The sequence below is a fragment of the Loxodonta africana genome, chromosome 14, assembly GCF_030014295.1.
Source record: "Loxodonta africana isolate mLoxAfr1 chromosome 14, mLoxAfr1.hap2, whole genome shotgun sequence".
Taxonomy (NCBI): Eukaryota; Metazoa; Chordata; class Mammalia; order Proboscidea; family Elephantidae; genus Loxodonta; species Loxodonta africana.
The window spans coordinates 91,619,447-91,638,497 of NC_087355.1; the positions used below are offsets into that span (position 1 = coordinate 91,619,447).

General features: G+C 58.6%; 2 protein-coding genes across 8 annotated transcripts; one reads left to right on the forward strand and one right to left on the reverse strand.

Annotated features, from left to right (window-relative positions):
- Positions 1–523: 523 nt before the first annotated feature.
- PARP10 (poly(ADP-ribose) polymerase family member 10) lies at positions 524–12,917 on the reverse strand. Of its 7 annotated transcripts, none has more exons than XM_064268203.1 (11): positions 12,786–12,917; positions 12,520–12,691; positions 12,186–12,440; positions 11,884–12,120; positions 11,112–11,812; positions 10,680–10,901; positions 10,508–10,589; positions 9,643–10,293; positions 9,414–9,550; positions 1,054–1,228; positions 524–979 (listed from the first exon to the last, which is right to left on the reverse strand). In XM_064268203.1, exons 2-11 carry the CDS (start codon positions 12,683–12,685, stop codon positions 648–650), a joined length of 2,958 nt encoding a protein of 985 aa, XP_064124273.1. In that variant the 5' UTR covers positions 12,686–12,691; positions 12,786–12,917; the 3' UTR covers positions 524–647. The 7 variants fall into 7 exon arrangements, 6 of the variants coding, with proteins under 6 accessions (XP_064124273.1, XP_064124278.1, XP_064124277.1 ...); XM_064268208.1 differs by lacking the exon at positions 524–979 and adding an exon at positions 6,469–6,550 and having other exon boundaries at positions 1,119–1,228; XR_010317848.1 differs by lacking the exon at positions 524–979 and adding an exon at positions 6,469–7,338 and having other exon boundaries at positions 1,205–1,228.
- Positions 12,918–15,257: 2,340 nt separating this feature from the next.
- On the forward strand, positions 15,258–18,559 carry GRINA (glutamate ionotropic receptor NMDA type subunit associated protein 1). The gene is made up of 7 exons (XM_064268210.1): positions 15,258–15,368; positions 16,375–16,762; positions 16,841–16,953; positions 17,093–17,293; positions 17,437–17,565; positions 17,650–17,793; positions 17,876–18,559. The coding sequence occupies exons 2-7, from the start codon at positions 16,399–16,401 to the stop codon at positions 18,023–18,025; spliced, it is 1,101 nt and encodes a 366-aa protein (XP_064124280.1). The 5' UTR covers positions 15,258–15,368; positions 16,375–16,398; the 3' UTR covers positions 18,026–18,559.
- Positions 18,560–19,051: the final 492 nt, after the last annotated feature.

A 19,051-nucleotide genomic window follows, 5' to 3' on the forward strand; every position in this document is an offset into this window, starting at 1 on the left:
CGCGCGGTCCGGGCGCCGTGTACGCGCGGGGCGCGCGCCACGCAACGCGGCTGGAGCCCGCGGGGCACGGCCGGGCCCGGGAAGCCTGCCGCGGTGCGCACTCCCGTGGCCGGCGCGGCCCCCTCCCTGCGTGCCCAGGGCGGCAGGTCGTCAGGGAGACGTTGTCGGGCGCACGTGACACGGAAGCTGCGTGGGGTCGCGCCAGCGCGGCTCGGCCCGCCCGGGCTCCGCCACCGAGGGCTCCTGCCAACCGCCTAAGGAGGCTCGCAGCCCGGACCCCGTCCCCCATCACCCCCAGGCAGAGGTCGCACCTGGAGGTCCACCAGGTTTCAAGTACAGGTTTATTCAAATGGCAGAACCGCGGGGAGGTTCGGCTGAGGCGGGCGGGTCAGCCAGCCACCCTCCTCCAGGGCTCTGCTGACCCCTGGTGGTTGGGCCTGCTCAGCCTCAAACGGGACCCGGCCCTGGACCCTCCGCCGCGGCCGCCTGTCCCCACCCCGCCACAGAGGCTGGGGCACCCCCGGCGGCAGCTCAGCTGCAGGGGGACGGTAAAGCTATAGGGAGCAGGGAGCTTGGGAAGCAGGAAGCCAGAGGCTGAGCCGACGGTTGCGGGGGGGCTTCTTGGGTCAGGAGGTCGGGGAATAGCCTCAGACCCTGGACAGGTCCCCAGGGGAAGCGGAAGCCTGGTGCGTGCGCTTGCACGTGATGAGGTGGGTGGGCAGCGCCTGGGTGTCGTGAAAGATGACGAAGATGCTGGGTAGGCGGAGGTTATCCACGGCGCTGTCGTAGCGCAGGAGATGGTGGCCAGAGGCCCTCGGAGGGGGCGCCCGCAGTCCGCGATGGCCTTGCCCGTAGTCGCCGGTCAGCACCCGCGCCACGAACACCGCCTTGTGGCCGTCGGCGTTGGGTGGCGAGTAGCGGTCCTGCACCGACAGGGAGGCGCGCTTGGCAAAGTACACACCCTGCCCAAAGAGCGTACCTGCGGGGCGAGGAGGAGCGCGTGGTCAGGGGCGCCAGGGCCATCGAGCCCCGCCTGCCTGGCCTGCGCCTCACCGTTGCGGCCACAGAAGCTGCGGTTGAAGCCGTGCGCGCAGATGTCGGGCACGGCGGGCGCCGACGTGCCGTGGTACAGGACCTGCTCGACCGGCCGCTGCTCACAGCGCTGCTCCAGCCGCTCCCGGTGCAGCTCGTACTGTCGCTGTAGCAGCGGGTGCGACACGCGCTCCACCTGCGGGATGGCGCCATCAAGCGGGGCTGCGGGGCTGTGTTCCCGCTCTCCACCCAGGATCAGAGCTGAGCCCTGCCTCAGGGCGCCTCTTGGAGTTCAGGGGCGGGGAGACCAATGGAGCCCCCATGGCGTTATGCCCAGTAGCAGCAGTAGCAGATATTAGCCACCCCCGTCGGGGTTGAGTGACAACTGAGGTCTTTTAGGTAGACCTGGCCCCCTCCACGGAAGTCCCACCCCCTCCCCCTCTAGTGAAGTCCCATTCCCTCTAGGTAGGCCTGCAAGTGGGCACTCAGCCCACTCACCAAAACTTGGGCACCACACCACCAATACTGCCCAGCAGGACTTGATCCCAACACCATAAGATGCCAGCCACCACTCAGTGCTGGGTGGCACAGAAGGCTCAGAGTGACCAACCTCACAGTCTGCCCTGAAGCACAAATTAAGGGATCCACCAGAGCTTTGGAAAAAAGTCTGGAACCCACTCCCAAGGAGTCAGTTCTGACTTATGGCAACGCTGTAGCACACAGTAGAAGTGCCCCACAGAGTTTCCAAGGAGCACCTGGTGGATCTGAACTGCCGAGCTCTTGGTTAGCAGCCATAGCACTTAACCACTACGCCACCAGGGTTTCCAAACTAGTCCGGAGGCAAAGGAATATTGTATCTACGAAGCAAGGCTAGCTGCCATGAAAAAGAAGTCTGAAAATAGAGGTCTTACACTGTGGGTGTGATCGCTGAGTGGGTGGGCTAAACACCCAGCTTGTGCCCGAGGGTCACGCTCAGGGGCCACCCAGTGCAGAGCTAACCAGAAAGAAGGGGAGAGTGGGTAGAGCGTGGAGGCAGGTGGGAGTCGGCTGGTCACAGCAACTCCACAGGAAGAGGACAGTGGAGGAAGAACCTGAGGAAACCCAGGTGTTCCTAAGCCGAAGGCAGCACCTTCGATTGAAAGGACCACCAAACTACCAAGAAGGACAAGGGAGAAAGACGCACTGCTAGCACCTACCTGCCAGGGAGACCCCACACCTTCAAAGTGAAGGAAACCTCCAGGAAGTGTTCCGACACACATGCACACACCACCACCAACACCCAAGTGGATACACAAACCGAAGAAAACCTTACCCTGGGCTTCTCACCACCAATACTGGATCCTGAGACCAGGGAGAAATTATGTTCTAATTTCCAAAAATAAAAAATTTTAAGAGGAAAGAAAAAGAGCAATGTCTTCAAAGATCTGAGGGTAAAAGTCCTCTGAACTGGACTCTGTATACGGCAAAACCCTTAGTGAAAAATGAGGCCAAATGAAGGCATATCAGGACCCGCAAGGACAGGGAGAGCTTATACCAACGTCTAAAAGCTGCAAAACAGTTCTGTCAAGGCAAAATAAACTTAAAAATCAAAGATGTTCACCACCCACTCAAGAAGATACTTCTACTAAACAAGAATCCACACAGAAGGTAGCTGAGGGAGAAAGAGTGACCCAGTGGTCATGACCCAGGGATAATGAAGAAAGTCAGGGAAATGAGAAGATCCACTAGCCCTTGACCCGTAGAAAATTCTCTTCCATGAAGTAGTTTTAATGACTGGGATTTCATTTGCCTCTATGGTTCTCTGGGGACATTGGTGGATCCATGGTAGAATTCCCGCCTTCCATGTGTGGGAGCCCCCACCTTTCTGTCAGTTTGTTGTACTGTGGGAGCTTGTGTGTTGCTGTGATGCCGGAAGCTATCCCACCGGTATTCAGATACCAGCAGGGTCACCCATGGAGAACAGGTTTCAGCTGAGCTTCCAGACTAAGACAGACTAGGAAGAAGGAGCCAGCAGTCTACTTCTGAAAAGCATTAGCCAGTGAAAACCTTATGAACAGCAACAGAACATTGTCTGATATAGTGCTGGAAGATGAGCCCTCAGGTTGGAAGGCACTCAGAAGATGACTGGGGAAGAGCTGCCTCCTCAAAGTAGAGTCGACCTTAATGATGTGGATGGAGTAAAGCTTTCGGGACCTTCATTTGCTGATGTGGTACGACTCAAAATGAGAAGAAACAGCTGCAAACATCCATTGATAATCGGAACCTGGAATGTATGAAGTATGAGCCTAGGAAAATTGGAAATTGTCAAAAATGAAATGGACTAAAAGGACCCCGGTGGTCATGGTCCCCAGACCTTCTGTTAGCCCAGGACAGGAACCATTCCCGAAGCCAACTCTTTAGACAGGGTTTGGACTGGACAATGGGATAGAAAATGATGCTGGTGAAGAATGAGCTTCTTGGATCAAGTAGACACATGAGACTATGTTGGCATCTCCTGTCTGGAGGGGGGATGAGAGGGCAGAGGGGGTCAGAAGCTGACAGAATGGACACTAAAAGAGAGAGTGGAGGGAAGGAGTGTGCTGTCTCATTAGGGGGAGAGCAATTAGGAGTATACAGCAAGGTATATATAAATTTTTGTATGAAAGACTGACTTGATTTGTAAACTTTCACTTAAAGCACAATAGAAATTTTTTAAAAAATGAAATGGAACGCATAAACATCAATATTCTAGGCATTAATGAACTGAAATGGACTGGTATTGGCCATTTTGAATTGGACAGTCATATAGTCTACTATGCCAGGAATTACAGCTTAAAGAGGAATGGTGTTGTGTTCATTGTCAAAAAGAACATTTCAAAATCTATCCTGAAGTACAGCTGTGTCAGTGATAGGATAATACCCACACGCCTACAAGGAAGACCAGTTAATATGACTATTATTCAAATTTACGCACCAACCACTAAGGCCAAAGATGAATAGAAGATTTTTACCAGCTTCAGCAGTCTGAAATTGATCGAACATGCAATCAGGATGCGTTGATAATTACTGGTGATTGGAATGCAAAAGTTGGAAACAAAGAAGAAGGACCAGTAGTTGGAAAATATGGCCTTGGTGATAGAAACGATGCCGGAGATCACATGATTGACTTTTGCAAGACCAACAACTTCATTGCAAATATCTTTTTTCACCAACATAAACAGCAACTATACACATGGACCTCGCCAGATGGAATACAAAGGAATTAAATCGACTACATCTATAGAAAGAGATGTTGGAAAAGCTCAATATCATTAGTCAGAACAAGGCCAGGGGCTGGCTGTAGAACAGAACATCAATTGCTCATATGTAAGTTCAAGTTGAAACTGAAGAAAATCAGAGCAAGTCCACGAAAGCCAAAGTATGACCTTGAGTATATCCGACCTGAATTTAGAGACCATCTCAAGAATAGATTTGACACGCTGTACACTAATGACCAAAGACCAGACAAGTTGTGGAATGACATCAAGGCCATCATACATGAAGAAAGCAAGAGGTCATTAAAAAGACAGGAAAGAAATAAAAGACCAAGATGGATGTCAGAGGAGACTCTGAAACTTGCTGTCGAATGTCGAGCAGCTAAAGCAAAAGGAAGAAATGATTAAGTAAAAGAATTGAACAAAAGATTTCAAAGGGCAGCTCGAGAAAACAAAGTATTATAGTGACACGTGCACAGGTCTGGAGATAGAAAACCAAAGGGGAAGAACACGCTTGGCGTTTCTCAAGCTGAAAGAACGGAAGAAAAATTCAAGCCTCAAGTAGCAATAGTGAAGGATTCTATGGGGAAAATATTAAGCGACCCAGGAAATATCAAAAGAAGATGGAAGGAATACACAGTCATTATACCAAAAAGAATGAGTCAACATTCAACCATTTCAGGAGGTAGCATGTGATCAGGAACCAATGGTACTGAAGGAAGAAGTCCAAGCTGCTCTGAAGGCACTGGGGAAAAACAAGGCTCCAGGAAATGATGGAATATCAGTTGAGATGTTTCAACAAACAGATGCAGTGCTGGAGGTGCTCACTCGTCTATGCCAAGAAATTTGGAAGACAGCTTCCTGGCCAAGCAACAGGAAGAGATCCGTATTTATGCCTATTCCCAAGAAAGGTGATCCAACTGAATGTGGAAATTATCGAACAATATCATTAATATCACACTCAAGCAAAATTTTGCTAAAGATCATTCAAAGTGGCTGCAGCAGTATATCGACAGGGAACTGCCAAAAATTCAGGCTGGATTCAGAAGAGGACGTGGAACCAGGGATATCATTGCTGATGTCAGATGGATCCTGGCTGAAAGCAGAGAATACCAGAAGGATGTCTACCTGTGTTTTATTGACTATGCAAAGGCATTCGACTGTGTGGATCATAACAAATTATGGATAACATTGTGAAGAATGGGAATTTCAGAACGCTTAATTGTGCTCGTGAGGAATCTATATACAGACCAAGAGGCAGTTATTCAGACAGAACAAGGGGATACTGTCTGGTTTATTCAATCTGTATGCTGAGGAAATAATCTGAGAAGCTGGACTATATGAAGAAGACCCAGCATCAGGGTTGGAGGAAGACTCATTAACAACCTGTGTTATGCAGATGACACAACCTTGCTTGCTGAAAGTGAAGAGGACTTGAAACACTTACTAATGAAGATCAAAAACCACAGCCTTCAGTATAGATTACACCTCAACATAAAGAAAACAAAAATTCTCACAACTGGACCAATAAGAACAACATCATAAATGCGGAAAAGATTGAAGTTGTCAAGGATTTCATTTTACTTGGATCCGTGATCAACATCCATGGAAGCAGCAGTCGAGAAATCAAAAGATGTGTTGCACTGGGCAAATCTTCTGCAAAGGACCTTTTTAAAGCGTTGAAAAGCAAAGATGTCACCTTGAAGACTAAGGTGTGCCTGACCCAATTCATGGTATTTTCAATTACATCATATTCATGGAAAATCTGGACAATGAATATGGAAGATCAAAGAATTGACACCTTTGAATTGTGGTGTTGGCAAAGAATGTTGAGTATACCATGGACTGCCAGAAGAACTAATAAATCTGTCTTGGAAGAAGTACAACCAGAATGCTGCTTAGAGGCAAGGATGGCGAGACTGCGTCTTACATACTTTGGACCTGTTGTCAGGAGGGATCAGTCCCTGGAGGACATCATGCTTGGCAGAGTACAGGGTCAGCGGAAAAGAGGAAGACCCTCAATGAGGTGGATCGACACAGTGGCTGCAACAATGGGCGCAAGCATAGCCACGATGGGAAGGATGGTGCAGGGCTGGGCAGTGTTTCGTTCTGTGGTACATGGGGTTGCTATGAGTCGGAACTGACTCGACGGCACCTGACAACAATGTGTGGGAGACTCAGGTTCAATTCCCAGATGATGTACCTCATGTGCAACCACCTCCGCGATGTCAGTGGAGGCTTGCGTGTTGCTGTTCTATGCAGCAGGTTTCAGCGGAGCTTCCAGACTAAGACAGATTAGGAAGAAAGGCCTGGTGATCTGCTTCTGAACATCAGCCAGTGGAGACTGTGCAGCACAAAGGTCCGAGCATGGGGTCACCGGGAGTCAGGGGCTGTCCTGACAGCAGCTCATGACAAAACCAACAACAGTTCTTTGATAGATATTTTATCATCATCCATCAGCCTACGGAGCACTGGTGGCACAGTGGCTAAGAGCTTGGCTGCTAACCAAAAGATCAACCATTCAAATTCAGCAGCAGCTCCTTGAACCCCGATGGGGCAGTTCCACTCTGTCCCATAGGGTCGCTGCGAGTGAGAATCTACTCGACGGCAAGGGGTTTTTTTCATTTATCAGCCTATGGCCAAAGCACAGAGGTCTCACGACAGTTACTGAATATAAAGTTAGCAAACTTGACTATGTAATAAAAATAATGTAAATGACCAAACTGTGACCCAGAGTAGGGAGGGAGATGCCAGAGAACGAAGGGCAAACGTGCAGGCGGGCAGCAACGGTCTCTGAAGTTGTTAAATGAAGGAAAAGGTGTAGCTAGAAGAACCAAGTTGTGTATAATTAACAAAGCCACCGAGGGAGGAGATGACACGAGGGCAGTGAGTCTGTCCTCTCAAAGTGCAGAGCTGACAGCTGCCGAGTCCGTAACTAGAAGGAGAGCACTGGATTCAGTCACAGCGGTCATCTCCTGGAAGGGCGTGGTGGTGGGTGGTGATTGTCGGGGGCAGTGAGTGGGTGGTAGTTGTGACCCAGGGAGAGAGGAGCCTGCAGTAGAGAGGTGGAGACCTGGCCAATGTGGGTGAGTATGAAGGAGGGGAGGGCAGCCATGAGCAACTCCCTCTTCCATCCTCCCCTCATACCAGGGCTCTCATCCTATAACTCCCAGTGTTCTCTGGGGCTCTGTGTCACCACTGGGCACATCCAGAGGCTGAGACCAAGCAGTGACACAGCCACCTCCCATGGAGCTAGAGGTCCCGGGCAGATGCTGCCCAGAAGGGGGACTCAGGACTGTTCCCCAGGGGGGCACCTCTGGGGCCAGCATGCTGAGGGGAGCAAAAGGGAAGTGTACTCTGTTCCTGCAGGGGTGCCTCAGAGCCCTCCCCTTCTCTCCTGGCCAGTCTATAGCTGGGAGCGACCCAGCACTCTGAGCCCCAGCTGGAGAAGGGCTCCGAGGGGCGTCCTGAGCTTAGGGGCTGCGCTCCCCTGAGGAGCTTCACCCACCTCAACTTCTGAGCACTGAGATGAGAACCTTTCAGCAATGACCTTGCTTACAGGTGTTTACCCTTTGTGAGGAGTCCCTGGGTGACCCAAACAGTTAATTGCTCAACTACTACCGAAAAGACTGTCAGTTTGAACCCACTCGGAGGTGCCTCGGAATAAAGTCCTGGCAATCTATTTCTGAAAGGTTGCAGCCTTGAAAACCCTATGGATTTTCTACCTCCACCCACACTCTTCCCTCCCATGAGGGTCCAAGCACCCCCTCCCCTACCAGCCCTCTCTAATATCCCCTCCTTCAGCTTGGATCAGTCTTGTCTGCTGGAAAACCTAGTCTCCAACCCTTTACTCTCCTCTACCCACCCCCCATGTCCCTCCTCCCTGGTTCAGAGCTGTTCACAGCTGCAGCCTCCTTGTCCTCACCCTGCTCTCAACCTGCATTCACAAACTGCCCCCGCTTCCCTGCAGTGGAGACCCCTGCCTGCACCTGCTGCTCCGCCCACTGCTGCTCCTGCTCTCAGCCCTTGGCCCCACCTCACCCACTCACCCACCTCCAGGCTGGCGTTCTTGAGGGTGTCACTCTGACTCCCCGCCTCAGCTCACAGCACTTGTGTTGCCCACCAATCACCCCTCTGAAGGCCCTCCCTCAGCCTAGACATTCTCAGTCCCTAGTTCTCCTCCTCCAGAAGGACCACTAGTCTTGGTCTCCTTTGCTCCGGGAGCCCTGGACCTCCTTCCTGTCCACCATCACTTTCCTGGTGGGGTCACCTGGTCATCTGACCACAGGCTGGCCCTCCATCTCAAACGCCCCAGCCAGCCCTGGCTCCATCCACATCTGCCCCTTCCCCGCTGCCCAGCTCAGCTGAGAAGAGCCCGCCCTTCCAATCGCTCAGGTTCAAACGTCGAAGTCATCCTGACTCTCTCTGAGGCCACATGGAATTCCGTGGGAAATCTCCTCAGCCCTGCCTCTGAAAGAGCCGCATAACCCAGCACTTCCCCACCGCCCACCTGGCCTGTCCTGCTCTCATGGACCACAGGGTGGTGGGAGCCTCTGGCCGGCTTCCCCCTCCACCCTGTGGCCTCTCCTGACCCACTTCAGAGGGACCCTTGGGCACACAGGCAGCCTCCGCCACTCCTTCTGACGCCCTGCCAGGCCTCAGATGCCTGACCAACGCCCTCCTTCTGCTTTAGACCTCCTCACATTGGTGGCACCATCACAGATGACGCACTTGTCTTTGCCCGCTTCTCCCTGCTAGACGCCAGTGCCTCAGAAGGGGCTGGTCTCATGCTCACCTGCGTCCCAGCACCTAGACCAGCACTAGGTATGTCCTCAAGTAACCACAACATGCCACTGACACCCCATCTTCCAAACAGAGAAACTGAAGCACAGAGCAGGTCAGCACCATCCACAGTCACCCACTGTAACAGGTGGAGCGGTGACCCTGGCTCAGGCTCATCAATTCCAGGGCTGACCCCCAACATCTCTGCCCTCTGTCTCTCCTACCCGACCTTGTGAACTCCCTCTGCCAGGGGATGAGGCTGGGAGCCCCAGTGAGCTACATCCGTACCCCAGCTCCCGGCCAGCCTGACTCGGACACAGGGAGAACAACAGCCCACAAACTGGGCCAGGCCCAGATGGTGCTCACGCGGACAATGCGAATCCTACTGTGGGCAGCATCCAGGGTGTCATAGAAGGCCTGCACCACCTCCTGGAACTCCTCGGAGCTCTCAGCCAGACACTCCAGCCCCCCGTTGGAGGGGCCCTCCAGCCTCGGCTGAGGCGCTGGCATGGGGAGAGAGGGGTGAGGGCTGTGCCTGGGGCCCTGGCCCCTGATGGCTGGGCCACCCACCCACCACCGTGCTGTGTCCACTCACCGGAGGGGCCCGAGGCCGCCAGGGGAAAGACCTCACTCTGATCCCAGGGGCAGGCCAGCAGCGCTGCGAAGTGGCGGGCTGCACGGGCTGGCTGGGCTCCAAAGCCACGGAGGACAGCATAGTCCTCATGGAGGCCAATGCTCACACCATGGCACTTTTCCAGCTGGGCACAGAGCTCTGCAGACAGCACTCGGCCCCTGGAGTCCACTGTCTCCTCCCGGAGGTGGGCCTCCAGGGCAGCCTCCAGTGCCCGGTCCAGCTCCTCCATGTCCTGCTCGAAGGCTGAGTGCACCACCAGCTGGGCCGGCCCGCCTGCCCCACTCCCTGGGGGCTCTTCTGCCTCTAACAGAGGTTGCTCCAGCAGGGACAAGGCCAGGGCTTGCTGCAACGCTGCTGCCTCCTCCCGCTCAACTACGCTGTCTCGCGGCTCCAGTGACCGGTGGAGGGCCAGCTGCAGTGCGGCCTCCTCCTCTAGTCTCCCTAGAGTCCCAGGGTTGGGGGCCACAGGCTCCTCCACTGAGCACCCCAAACTCACTGCTTCCTCCTTCTCCTGGGGAGGCTCCTTCTCAGGCTCCTCTTCCCCCAGCTCCAGGGGCAGCCACTCCTCCCCATCCAAGCCCTCCAGGGTGGCCAGCAGCTCTCGGACCTCCTCTGGGGGCAGGAGAGGCCCCTGGGTCAGGGTCGGGGTCCCAGCCAGAGTGGGATGAAAGACATGATGAGTCAAGGAACAGTGAAAGATAAAGAAGGTTTAGGAACTATAGGGTATGAGTGGGCAGGGTCAGGCAACAGGTAGATTGAGAAGCAAGGCAGAGAGTGAGATCAGGAAAGGCCCCAGGATGCATGGGGGGTCCCCAGGGAGCCTCACCCAGGCTCACGTTCTCCTGGACACTGCCTGCACTGTCTGAGGGCAATGGGATGTGGGCCTGGAGGGACTCAATGGGGTCCATCTGCAGGGAGAAGTCAGGGCCAACCAGGCTCACACCCCTGCTCGGTCCAGGGGTGGGAAGGGGGAGGGTTGGGCAGGACTCCACCTGTACCTCTTCAGGGCCTATGTCCAAGGCAGCCCTGGCCAGTCGCTCTGTCCCAAAGACACACTGGAACTGAGCTTCCAGTCCCCGAAGGAGGCACTGTCCCTCCGGGCCCAACAGGAAGCTCGCGCTGCCCGGGTGCCTAAGGCTCAGCACGTAACAGCTAATACTGCTCAGCAGGCTCCGAAGAAACTCCTCGGCCGCCTGGCACGGGGCCAGGGCGCCACAGAGCTGCAGGGCAGGGGTAAGAGCTGTCTGCAGGGTCAGGGCACAGGGAGAGGACCCAGAGCCCCCGTGGGAGGAGCACCGACAACAAGGACCCAGAGCCCCCGTGGGAGGAGGACTGACAATGAGCAGAGCCCCCGTGGGAGGAGGACCGACAATGAGCAGAGCCCCCAGTGGGAGGGGCACCGACAACGAGGAGTCCCAGGAGTCACATACCCGAAAGCCAGTCACATCCATCCCTTCCAGGGGGAAGAGGGCAACATCTCCCAGGCTCGCCAGAAGGTCCTGGTGGTGGAGCTGCAGGAAGCGCAGCGCCCCGGGCTCCATCGACAGCACCGTCTCCACCGCACCCCTCGGCTCCGGAGACCCCACACGCCCCTCCTGCTCCAGAGACCCCGCAGGTCCCAGGCCCACAGGCCCCTCCTGACCTGGAAATCCCACAGGTTCCAGGTGCACAGGCCCCTCCTGCTCCAGAGACCCCACAGGTCCCAGGCCCACAGGCCCCTCCCGCTCCAGACACCCCACAGATCCTAGACTCACAGGCCCCTCCTGCTCCACAGACCCCACAGGTCCTAGGCTCATGGGCTCCTCCTGACCTGGAGACCCCACGAGTCCCTGGCTCAGTGGCCCCTCCTGCCCCAGCAGCTCCACGGGCCCCAGCCTCAGAGTGGTCTCTGATTGCCCTGGTGCCTCCACAGGGTCTGTCATTGTCAGAGCTCCTTGGCCCTCCAGAACCCTCGTCGGCCCTCCAGCCTCCAAGAGTGTGTGCTCAGAGGCCTCAGGACACAGCTGGGCCAGGCAATCCCTTTCACAGGTGTCCTTGGCAAGCTCCTGGGGTTCCAGGATGTCATAATGGGGGATGAGGTGCAGCTTAGAGTCCTGCAGCCAGTGGTCCCGCTGCAGCACCCGCTCAGCCGCTGGAGGAAGGAATGGATGAGGTCAGTGCTCTGTGGTAGTGGGCCGGGCATGCCCAGGCAGTCCCACTCACCCTGCCACTGCTGGAAGGAGACGATGATGCCCAGGGCCCCAGGCAGGCTGCGCAGGTCTTCCAGCGGCCCCCCACCACTGCGGGGCTCATTCTCCAGATACAGCTCCAGCAGCAGCGGGTCTGGGGCCGGTGTGCCCCCCACTACCCGCACCGCTCGGGCCTGGGGCATGCGGGCCAGGGTCACTACAGCGCCGTCCAAGCCCAGTACTCGGGCCTCCTCCTCCAGGACACCAACCTCTGTGGGGAGGGCAGGAGTCAGCTGGGCACCTCCCTACCCACCCCCACGCAGTCCCGCCTCTCACCTGCCTCGGAGAGCTGCGTGGGCAGCTGGACCAGCGCACAGTCCGGCCGAGGACTGGCCAGGACACGGCAGGGCTGCTCTGGGAGCCCGGCTGCGCACAGCAGAGCCTGCACATGCTTCTCCAGACGCGGGGCCGCGAAACCAGGGGGCAGCCCTTGCAGCAGCAGACGCCCGGGGGCCCGGGGCGGGGCCGGCCGCAAGCTCAGCCGCGCCCGGTGCAGCACGTGTTCCCCCTGCGCTAAGACCCTCACTGCATCTGCGGGCAGGGGCGGACGCGGGTCAGAGCTGGCAGGCTCTTGGGGCTCCCAGGCCGCCCCTTCCGCTAGCCCCCTCACCTGCGGACTCCTGAAAGGTAAGGACGCCTCCACAGCCAAGTCTCTGCCAGCTCAACACAGGACCGCCCCCAGAGCGCCGCCGGTTCTCGAAGTAGAGCGTAAGCAGCTCATCCGGCACGTCGGGAGGCAACCCACGGACCTCCACCGCCGCGGACGCCTCCGCCATCGCAACCTGGGGCCAAGCGGTGGGAAGGAAGAGCCCAGGCCCACTCCATCCTCAGCCCCTCCCCAGCCCCCCCCCACGTGCCCTCTAACCTGTCACTTACATACACCCCACCAATCTGCGCCCGGTCCCCAGCCCGCAGCCCGGCTCCCGAATCTGCCCCGGGGTCCCGTCTCGCTCGCCGGCAGGCTTCGCTTGGAAACAAAAGTGAAACTCAGAGGGAACTAGAGAGGGAGGGGCCGGGCCTGAGGCTGGGGACTGGGTGCCTCCGGTCAGGTGCTTCTGCAACGTCTGCCGGCGGCCCCTCCTGCAGAAGCCCGCTCGCCCCGCCTCACCCCACCGCACCCCACCTGAGAAGCTTCTCCCACCAGCAACTGGGCCCAGAGAGCCCGGGTCACCGGGAGGTGCTGGCTGGCCTTGCCCCTCGAGAGGCCTGGCAGAGGGAGGAGTTGTTGGTGAGTGGTCTCTGGTACTCCTCAGCTTCAGCTGGCCTTTCCCTGTGGGCCCCCGAAATGACCAGTAACCCCTGCCCCACTAAATCCACCCAAGGGGACTCTGAGTCACTGCCCCAACTCAGGGACCCCAGACTTAGGGGCTCCCAGGCCTGGCTGTCACTCCAGCAGCATCTGCGGCTCTGGGGCCCTTTGCCTTCCTGAAGACTGAAGGTGAATGCTCCCACCCTGACCTACAAGAGCCGGGCTCCAGCCAAGTCTCCTTCCCCCTCCTCACCTCCTGGACCTGGCCAGCTGCCCAGTCACCATCACGGTCATTGTGGCTAACCCCACCAGGAGTGCCGTGCTGAGTGTCCACACACCTCACTTGCCTTTTCCTTGCTGTGCAGGGAAATGGGGTACAGAGGGGCCTTGTGGCACCAGGCCTCACACCTGGGCTACGTCTCAGAATCCACTCCCTGCCACTGCCCTTGTCCCCCCACCCTCACTGTCCCTGGTCTCCATGTCCCTACCTCCCTTCACCGCTTGGCCCATGCAGTCTGCACCCCATTCCCTCCAGGGGCTGAGCATACCCATGGCCCCCCATGTCACTCAGAGTAAAAACCAAAGTCTCTCTGTGTTTCCACCTCCCTTCACCCCTCAGTCCATGCAGCCTGCACCCCACTCCCTCCAGGGGCTAAGCACACCCTCGCCCCCAAGTTGCTCACAGTAAAAGCCAAAGTCCTTTGGAGGGTCGTCCAGGCTCCGTCTGACCTAGCTCCAGTCCCTGTCGGCCTCATCCCTCCAGCAGCCACCCGGGTGGGCAGTGGACGGTGGGTGGTGGGCGGTGGGCAGTAGGCTCTAGCCTCCTGGCCTTGGGCTCTTCCTCCAGCACAACAGGCGACTTGCACCTCACCCCTGCCTCTGTCCCTCACTCTACCTGCGCCCCGTCCCCACAAAGCCACCTGGCCAGCCCTCCCCCTGCCTCTCCCACCATCTGCTCAGTGAGGCCCACCCTAACTACTCTTCACAGACAACCCACAAAAACTGTGCTTCCCCTATTTGGCTCTTAATGGCAGAATTAACATGAACTTAAAATCCCTGAAGGGCCTCTGACCTGTGTGGGCCCTCCCAAAGTCAGCGTGAAGCTTTGTCATTTTAAATTGTTCTGAAAGAGGCCCCTCAAAGTGTTTAAGCTTTTGGTTCTACCAAGCCTGAATCCATCCCTGTCTGCTCCACTTTTTTCCTTTCATGGAGTGTATCCCATTCTAACACACTGAATAACTCATGTGACTCGAGCCGCTGTTGTAAAGGACCTGCCGTAGGGAGTTCTGGGCTGGAGCCAGCTCCTATGGGACCAGAATGTCCCATTTTCTGGACTTTCTGTGAACTGGTTGTTGTTACATGAATTCAGCCACGCGGGAGTATATACACTGCACAAACGTACAAAGGCTAGAACCAGGGCCTCCCCGACCAGAGCCAGATGTCCAGCATTGAACTACTGGCACAGGACAGAGCGTTCCAGAACCACCACAGGCCGGGGAAGCACAGTAGTAGGCGGCCTCATGGGCGCTGGAGACCTGCTGAGTCCACGGCCCAGCCAGGAAGTTAACCTGCATCTCCAAACCTCAGACCCTTTAACCACCCTGACAGTTCGTTGTGGAGATGTGAGGAAGACGGCGAGGATAGCAAGTCTGGCACCGTGCTAGACACACACATGGTGTAGTCTCAACTGATAGAGACAGTAATGCAATTAAACCACTAGGCATCTGGATTTGGGAGACTCCAACGAACAGGAATAGTGAACGTACTTTAGCTGCAGAAAGGGACGGACATGCGTCAATGGAACGTTGAGCCAAATTTGCCAGGCCTGGTCTCACCTCTGTCCTGGGCAGGGAGTAGGGGTCGGGTCTGCGCGGGAGGAGCCCCGCAGACCTAGCCTTGCGCACATGGGGGACGGGTCTAGCCACAAGCCCCGCCCCATCACAAGCCCCGGCCCCGCCCCATCACGAGCCCTCAGGCCTAGCCCCGCCCCCGGAGGCCCGGCTCCGCTCCGTCACAAGCCCCGCCCCGCCCATCTCCGTCACAAGCCCCGCCCCGCCGCTGGCCCCGCCCCGTCACAAGGCCCCTGCGTCTCCCAGCCGCAGGCGCAGGCCCAGCCGAGCCGGCCGCGGAGCGGTGTAGGCGGAGCGGCCCGTCGACCGCCCGGCCTCCCAGCGGACGCGAGCGCACCGGCCAGCGGCGCCCAGCGAGCGGTGAGCACCGGCCTGCGCCCCCTCGCGCCTGTCCGGCCGCCAGAGCCCCGGGCCCGCCGCCAGAGCCCCCGCGGGCCCTACGCAGCCACCGGCAGGGAGCGGTCCGGCGGGCAGGGCCGGCTCGGGGCCCGCGGGGGCGGCGGGGGCGGGGAGCGCAGCGGGCCGAGCGGGGGGCGGCGCGCTGCGGCGGGGCGAGAACCGCGGCCCGGGTATCCCCCGCCCTGGGCTCCGGCCCCCGCCCTGGGCTCCGGCCCCCGCCCTGGGCACCGACCCCCGCCCTGGGCTCCGACCCCCGCCCTGGGCTCCGACCCCCGCCCTGGGCTCCGGCCCCCGCCCTGGGCTCCGGCCCCCGCCCTGGGCTCCGACCCCCGCCCTGGGCTCCGACCCCCGCGGCTGCCGCCTGCCCGCCCCCGCCGGCTTTGTTCCTGCGCCCTCTGGTCGCCTCCGTCGCCCACACCCGCGCACCCCCCGTTCTGCGCACCCCACGGCAGGCTCCGCAGCCGACCCAGGCCTGCCCCTCCCGCGGAGGGCCCGTCCGCCGGGGGGTCAGCCCCCGTCGTCGCAGATGGCCTGGGGATTTCCTGGGATAGAAACAGCCGCCGGCGCCGGCCCTGAAAGCTGCTTACAGCGGGGAGACGAAGGGCAGGGTCTGCGCACCCCACCCCACCCGACACGGCCCGGCCGGCCGCGCTGCCACTGGGGGCGGGGGACCGGCAGCGCGCAGAAGGCACCTCCAGCTCCTTGTCCAAAACAACGGGGCCGAGTCTGGGGCTGATAGCGTCGCCCCATCGTCCTCCCCTCCCCCACCCTTGGGATGGGCCTGGAGCCCCCTTCGGAAGCTCCAGGCTTGGCACCGTGTCCCCTCCCGCCTTTTCTAGCCCCACTTCTCGAGCAAAAATCGGAGACTTCCTGGCTTTCTTAACCCCTGGGCTGGGGCAGCAGGTGCGGCTTGCCACAGCCGGGTTCCAGGCTGCAGGTCGACGTCGTCTCTCTCTTTCTCCTCCAGGGGGAGGCCACAGAAGCTGAGGCCATGTCCCATGAAAAGAGTTTCTTGGTGTCTGGGGACAACTATCCTCCCCCCAACCCTGGATATCCTGGGGGACCCCAGCCTCCTGTGCCTCCCTATGGGCAGCCTCCCTACCCTGGGGCCCCTTACCCTCAGCCCTCTTTCCAGCCTGCACCCTATGGTCAGCCAGGGTACCCCCAGGGCCCTGCCACCTACCCCCAGGGCCCCTCCCCATACCCACAGGGCCCCTACCCTCAGGGGCCCTATCCCCAAGGGGGCTACCCACAAGGGCCCTATCCCCAAGGAGCCTACCCACAAGGGCCCTATCCTCAGAGTCCCTTCCCCCCCAACCCCTATGGACAACCGCAGGCCTTCGAGGACCCAGGCTGTGAGTAGGGGCTTGGGGGGCAGGGGGGTGGGCCTGGGCTGAAGCCTGTGGTTGCTGAACCTGCCACCCTGCCCTCAGCTCCTCTGCGGGGAAACTACCATGAGGAAGGGCCCCCGTCCTATTATGACAACCAGGACTTCCCCGCTACCAACTGGGAAGACAAAAGCATTCGGCAGGCCTTCATCCGCAAGGTGGGTGGGGCGGGGGGGGGGGGGACCTGGCTGCAGGGCAGGTGGCTCTCAGCTTCTTCCCTCACAGGTGTTCCTGGTCCTGACTTTGCACCTGTCACCTGGGTGCAGGCAGGCAGGGTCTGAACCTTTTCTCTCACAGGTGTTCCTGGTCCTGACCCTGCAGCTTTCAGTGACCTTGTCTTCTGTGGCCGTGTTCACGTTCGTTGGGGGCGTGAAGGACTTTGTCCGGGCAAACGTCTGGACTTACTACGTTTCCTATGCCGTCTTCTTTGTTTCCCTCATTGTCCTCAGCTGCTGTGGGGACTTCCGGCGAAAGCACCCCTGGAACCTCATTGCCCTGGTAACCCCGGGCCCTCGGCCCCCAGGCCCAGCCTTCCAACCCCACGGTCCCCCTCCCTGGAGCCTGGTCACCCTGGGATCCTTTTGTCTGCAGAGGGGCACAGTGGCGGCAGAGTGGCTCAGCACGCTCACATTTTCCCACAGTCAATCCTGACCGTCAGTCTGTCCTACATGGTGGGCATGATCGCCAGCTTCTACGACACGGAGGCCGTCATCATGGCTGTGGGCATCACCACGACCGTCTGCTTCACTGTCGTCATCTTCTCCATGCAGGTGAGGCCCCTGAGGCAGGCTGCAGCCCCCGGGGTAGGGGCCTCCGAGCCCAGCACCCAGGCCCGTGTCCTTGTGTCCTCGCAGACCCGCTACGACTTCACTTCGTGCATGGGGGTGCTCTTGGTCAGCGTGGTGGTGCTGTTCATCTTTGCCATCCTTTGCATTTTCATCCGGAACCGCATCCTGGAGATTGTGTACGCCTCGCTGGGCGCCCTGCTCTTCACCTGCGTGAGTGGGGCAGCAGCGGGCGGGCAGGTTTCTGTGCCGGAGGGGCCGAGCCTTCTCTCACTGTGGCGGCACTGTCACTCAGTTCTTGGCGGTGGACACCCAGCTGCTGCTGGGGAACAAGCAGCTGTCGCTGAGCCCGGAGGAGTACGTGTTCGCGGCACTGAATCTGTACACGGACATCATCAACATCTTCTTGTACATCCTCGCCATCATCGGCCGCGCAAAGGAGTAGGCCGTGCTGCTGGCTCGCCATGCCCCCCCGGGCTGGCCAGGACCCTGCCCCTGGCATGGCAGTGCCACCTGTACCTCCCCCCTCTGGCCCTGGGTGCAGCCTGGGGTGGAGGGCGCCCTCTCCAACCTGTACGTACACCGCAGATACTTTGTATGGACCCGCGTGGCCACGCATGGCCTCTTGTAGCCCTCCCGCCCCCGCCTGGGGTGATGGGCAGGATGTCTGTGCCACCTTCCGCCCCTCACTGTTGCATGAGCCCTGCCTGCCAGCCCCACCCAGGGTCTGGGGGCAATACCAGGTCCCAGGGAAGAGGAATTAAGAGAAGAGAGTGCACGTCCCCCTTTTTGTCCCAGCTCCTCAGCCTGGCATAGTCTCCCCTCTTTCTCCCCACCCTGGAGTGCCACTTTCTCGGGCTGGAGGGTGGGGGTCTGCATCTCTGTGCTGAGCCCCGAGGACAGAGGGGGTGGGGATGTTTCAGGGTTGGGGGGATACCTTCCTCTGTTCTGCCGTCATTAAAGTTCCAATAAGTGGAAACATCTCTGCCCTCTTCTCACCCAGGTGCTGGTGGGGGGGGCGGGGGGCAAGCCCAGGCACCCCTGGGCAATGAGGAAAACAGAGCAGTGTCCACACTTAGAAGAAGGTCTGATAGGCCTGGAGGAGGCAGCCAGCAGTTAATCCTTTAAACACATCCACCTCTCCACTTCCTGTTCTACAATCTCCCTGGGGGCCATGTCATGAGGTATATATCTGCGTTCCCTCTGACAATGGGGACCCTGAGGCTCACAGCACCCTGCCTCGCCACACGGTGGGGAGGGGCCTGGCTGTGTACCACACTGGCTTCTGGAGATGGGTACAGAGTGATGGGGTGGGGTCTCCTGTGAGCCCCAGGCTTACCCCATGGCCAGCCTGTCTTATGTGGGGAGCCTAGGGCCTCCCAGTCTCTATACAGTCCCACACTGAGCACTCGGATGTGCCACAGGGCTAGGCTCACACAAAGACCCCCACCCTCACTCCTCCATTTTCCCC

What these genes read in the sequence shown, in the direction of transcription:
- PARP10 (XM_064268203.1), bottom strand. Translation starts at nt 12,685, where the DNA reads ATGGCGGAGGCGTCCGCGGCGGTGGAGGTCCGTGGGTTGCCTCCCGAC. An exon ending in TGGACATAGGCCCTGAAGAG is followed by an intron (nt 10,590 to 10,679) that starts GTACAGGTGGAG and finishes TTCTCCCTGCAG; the next exon opens with ATGGACCCCATTGAGTCCCT. An exon ending in GTAGGATTCGCATTGTCCGC is followed by an intron (nt 1,229 to 9,413) that starts GTGAGCACCATC and finishes GCCATCCCGCAG; the next exon opens with GTGGAGCGCGTGTCGCACCC.
- GRINA (XM_064268210.1), top strand. Translation starts at nt 16,399, where the DNA reads ATGTCCCATGAAAAGAGTTTCTTGGTGTCTGGGGACAACTATCCTCCC. An exon ending in TCGTCATCTTCTCCATGCAG is followed by an intron (nt 17,566 to 17,649) that starts GTGAGGCCCCTG and finishes GTGTCCTCGCAG; the next exon opens with ACCCGCTACGACTTCACTTC. An exon ending in GCGCCCTGCTCTTCACCTGC is followed by an intron (nt 17,794 to 17,875) that starts GTGAGTGGGGCA and finishes ACTGTCACTCAG; the next exon opens with TTCTTGGCGGTGGACACCCA.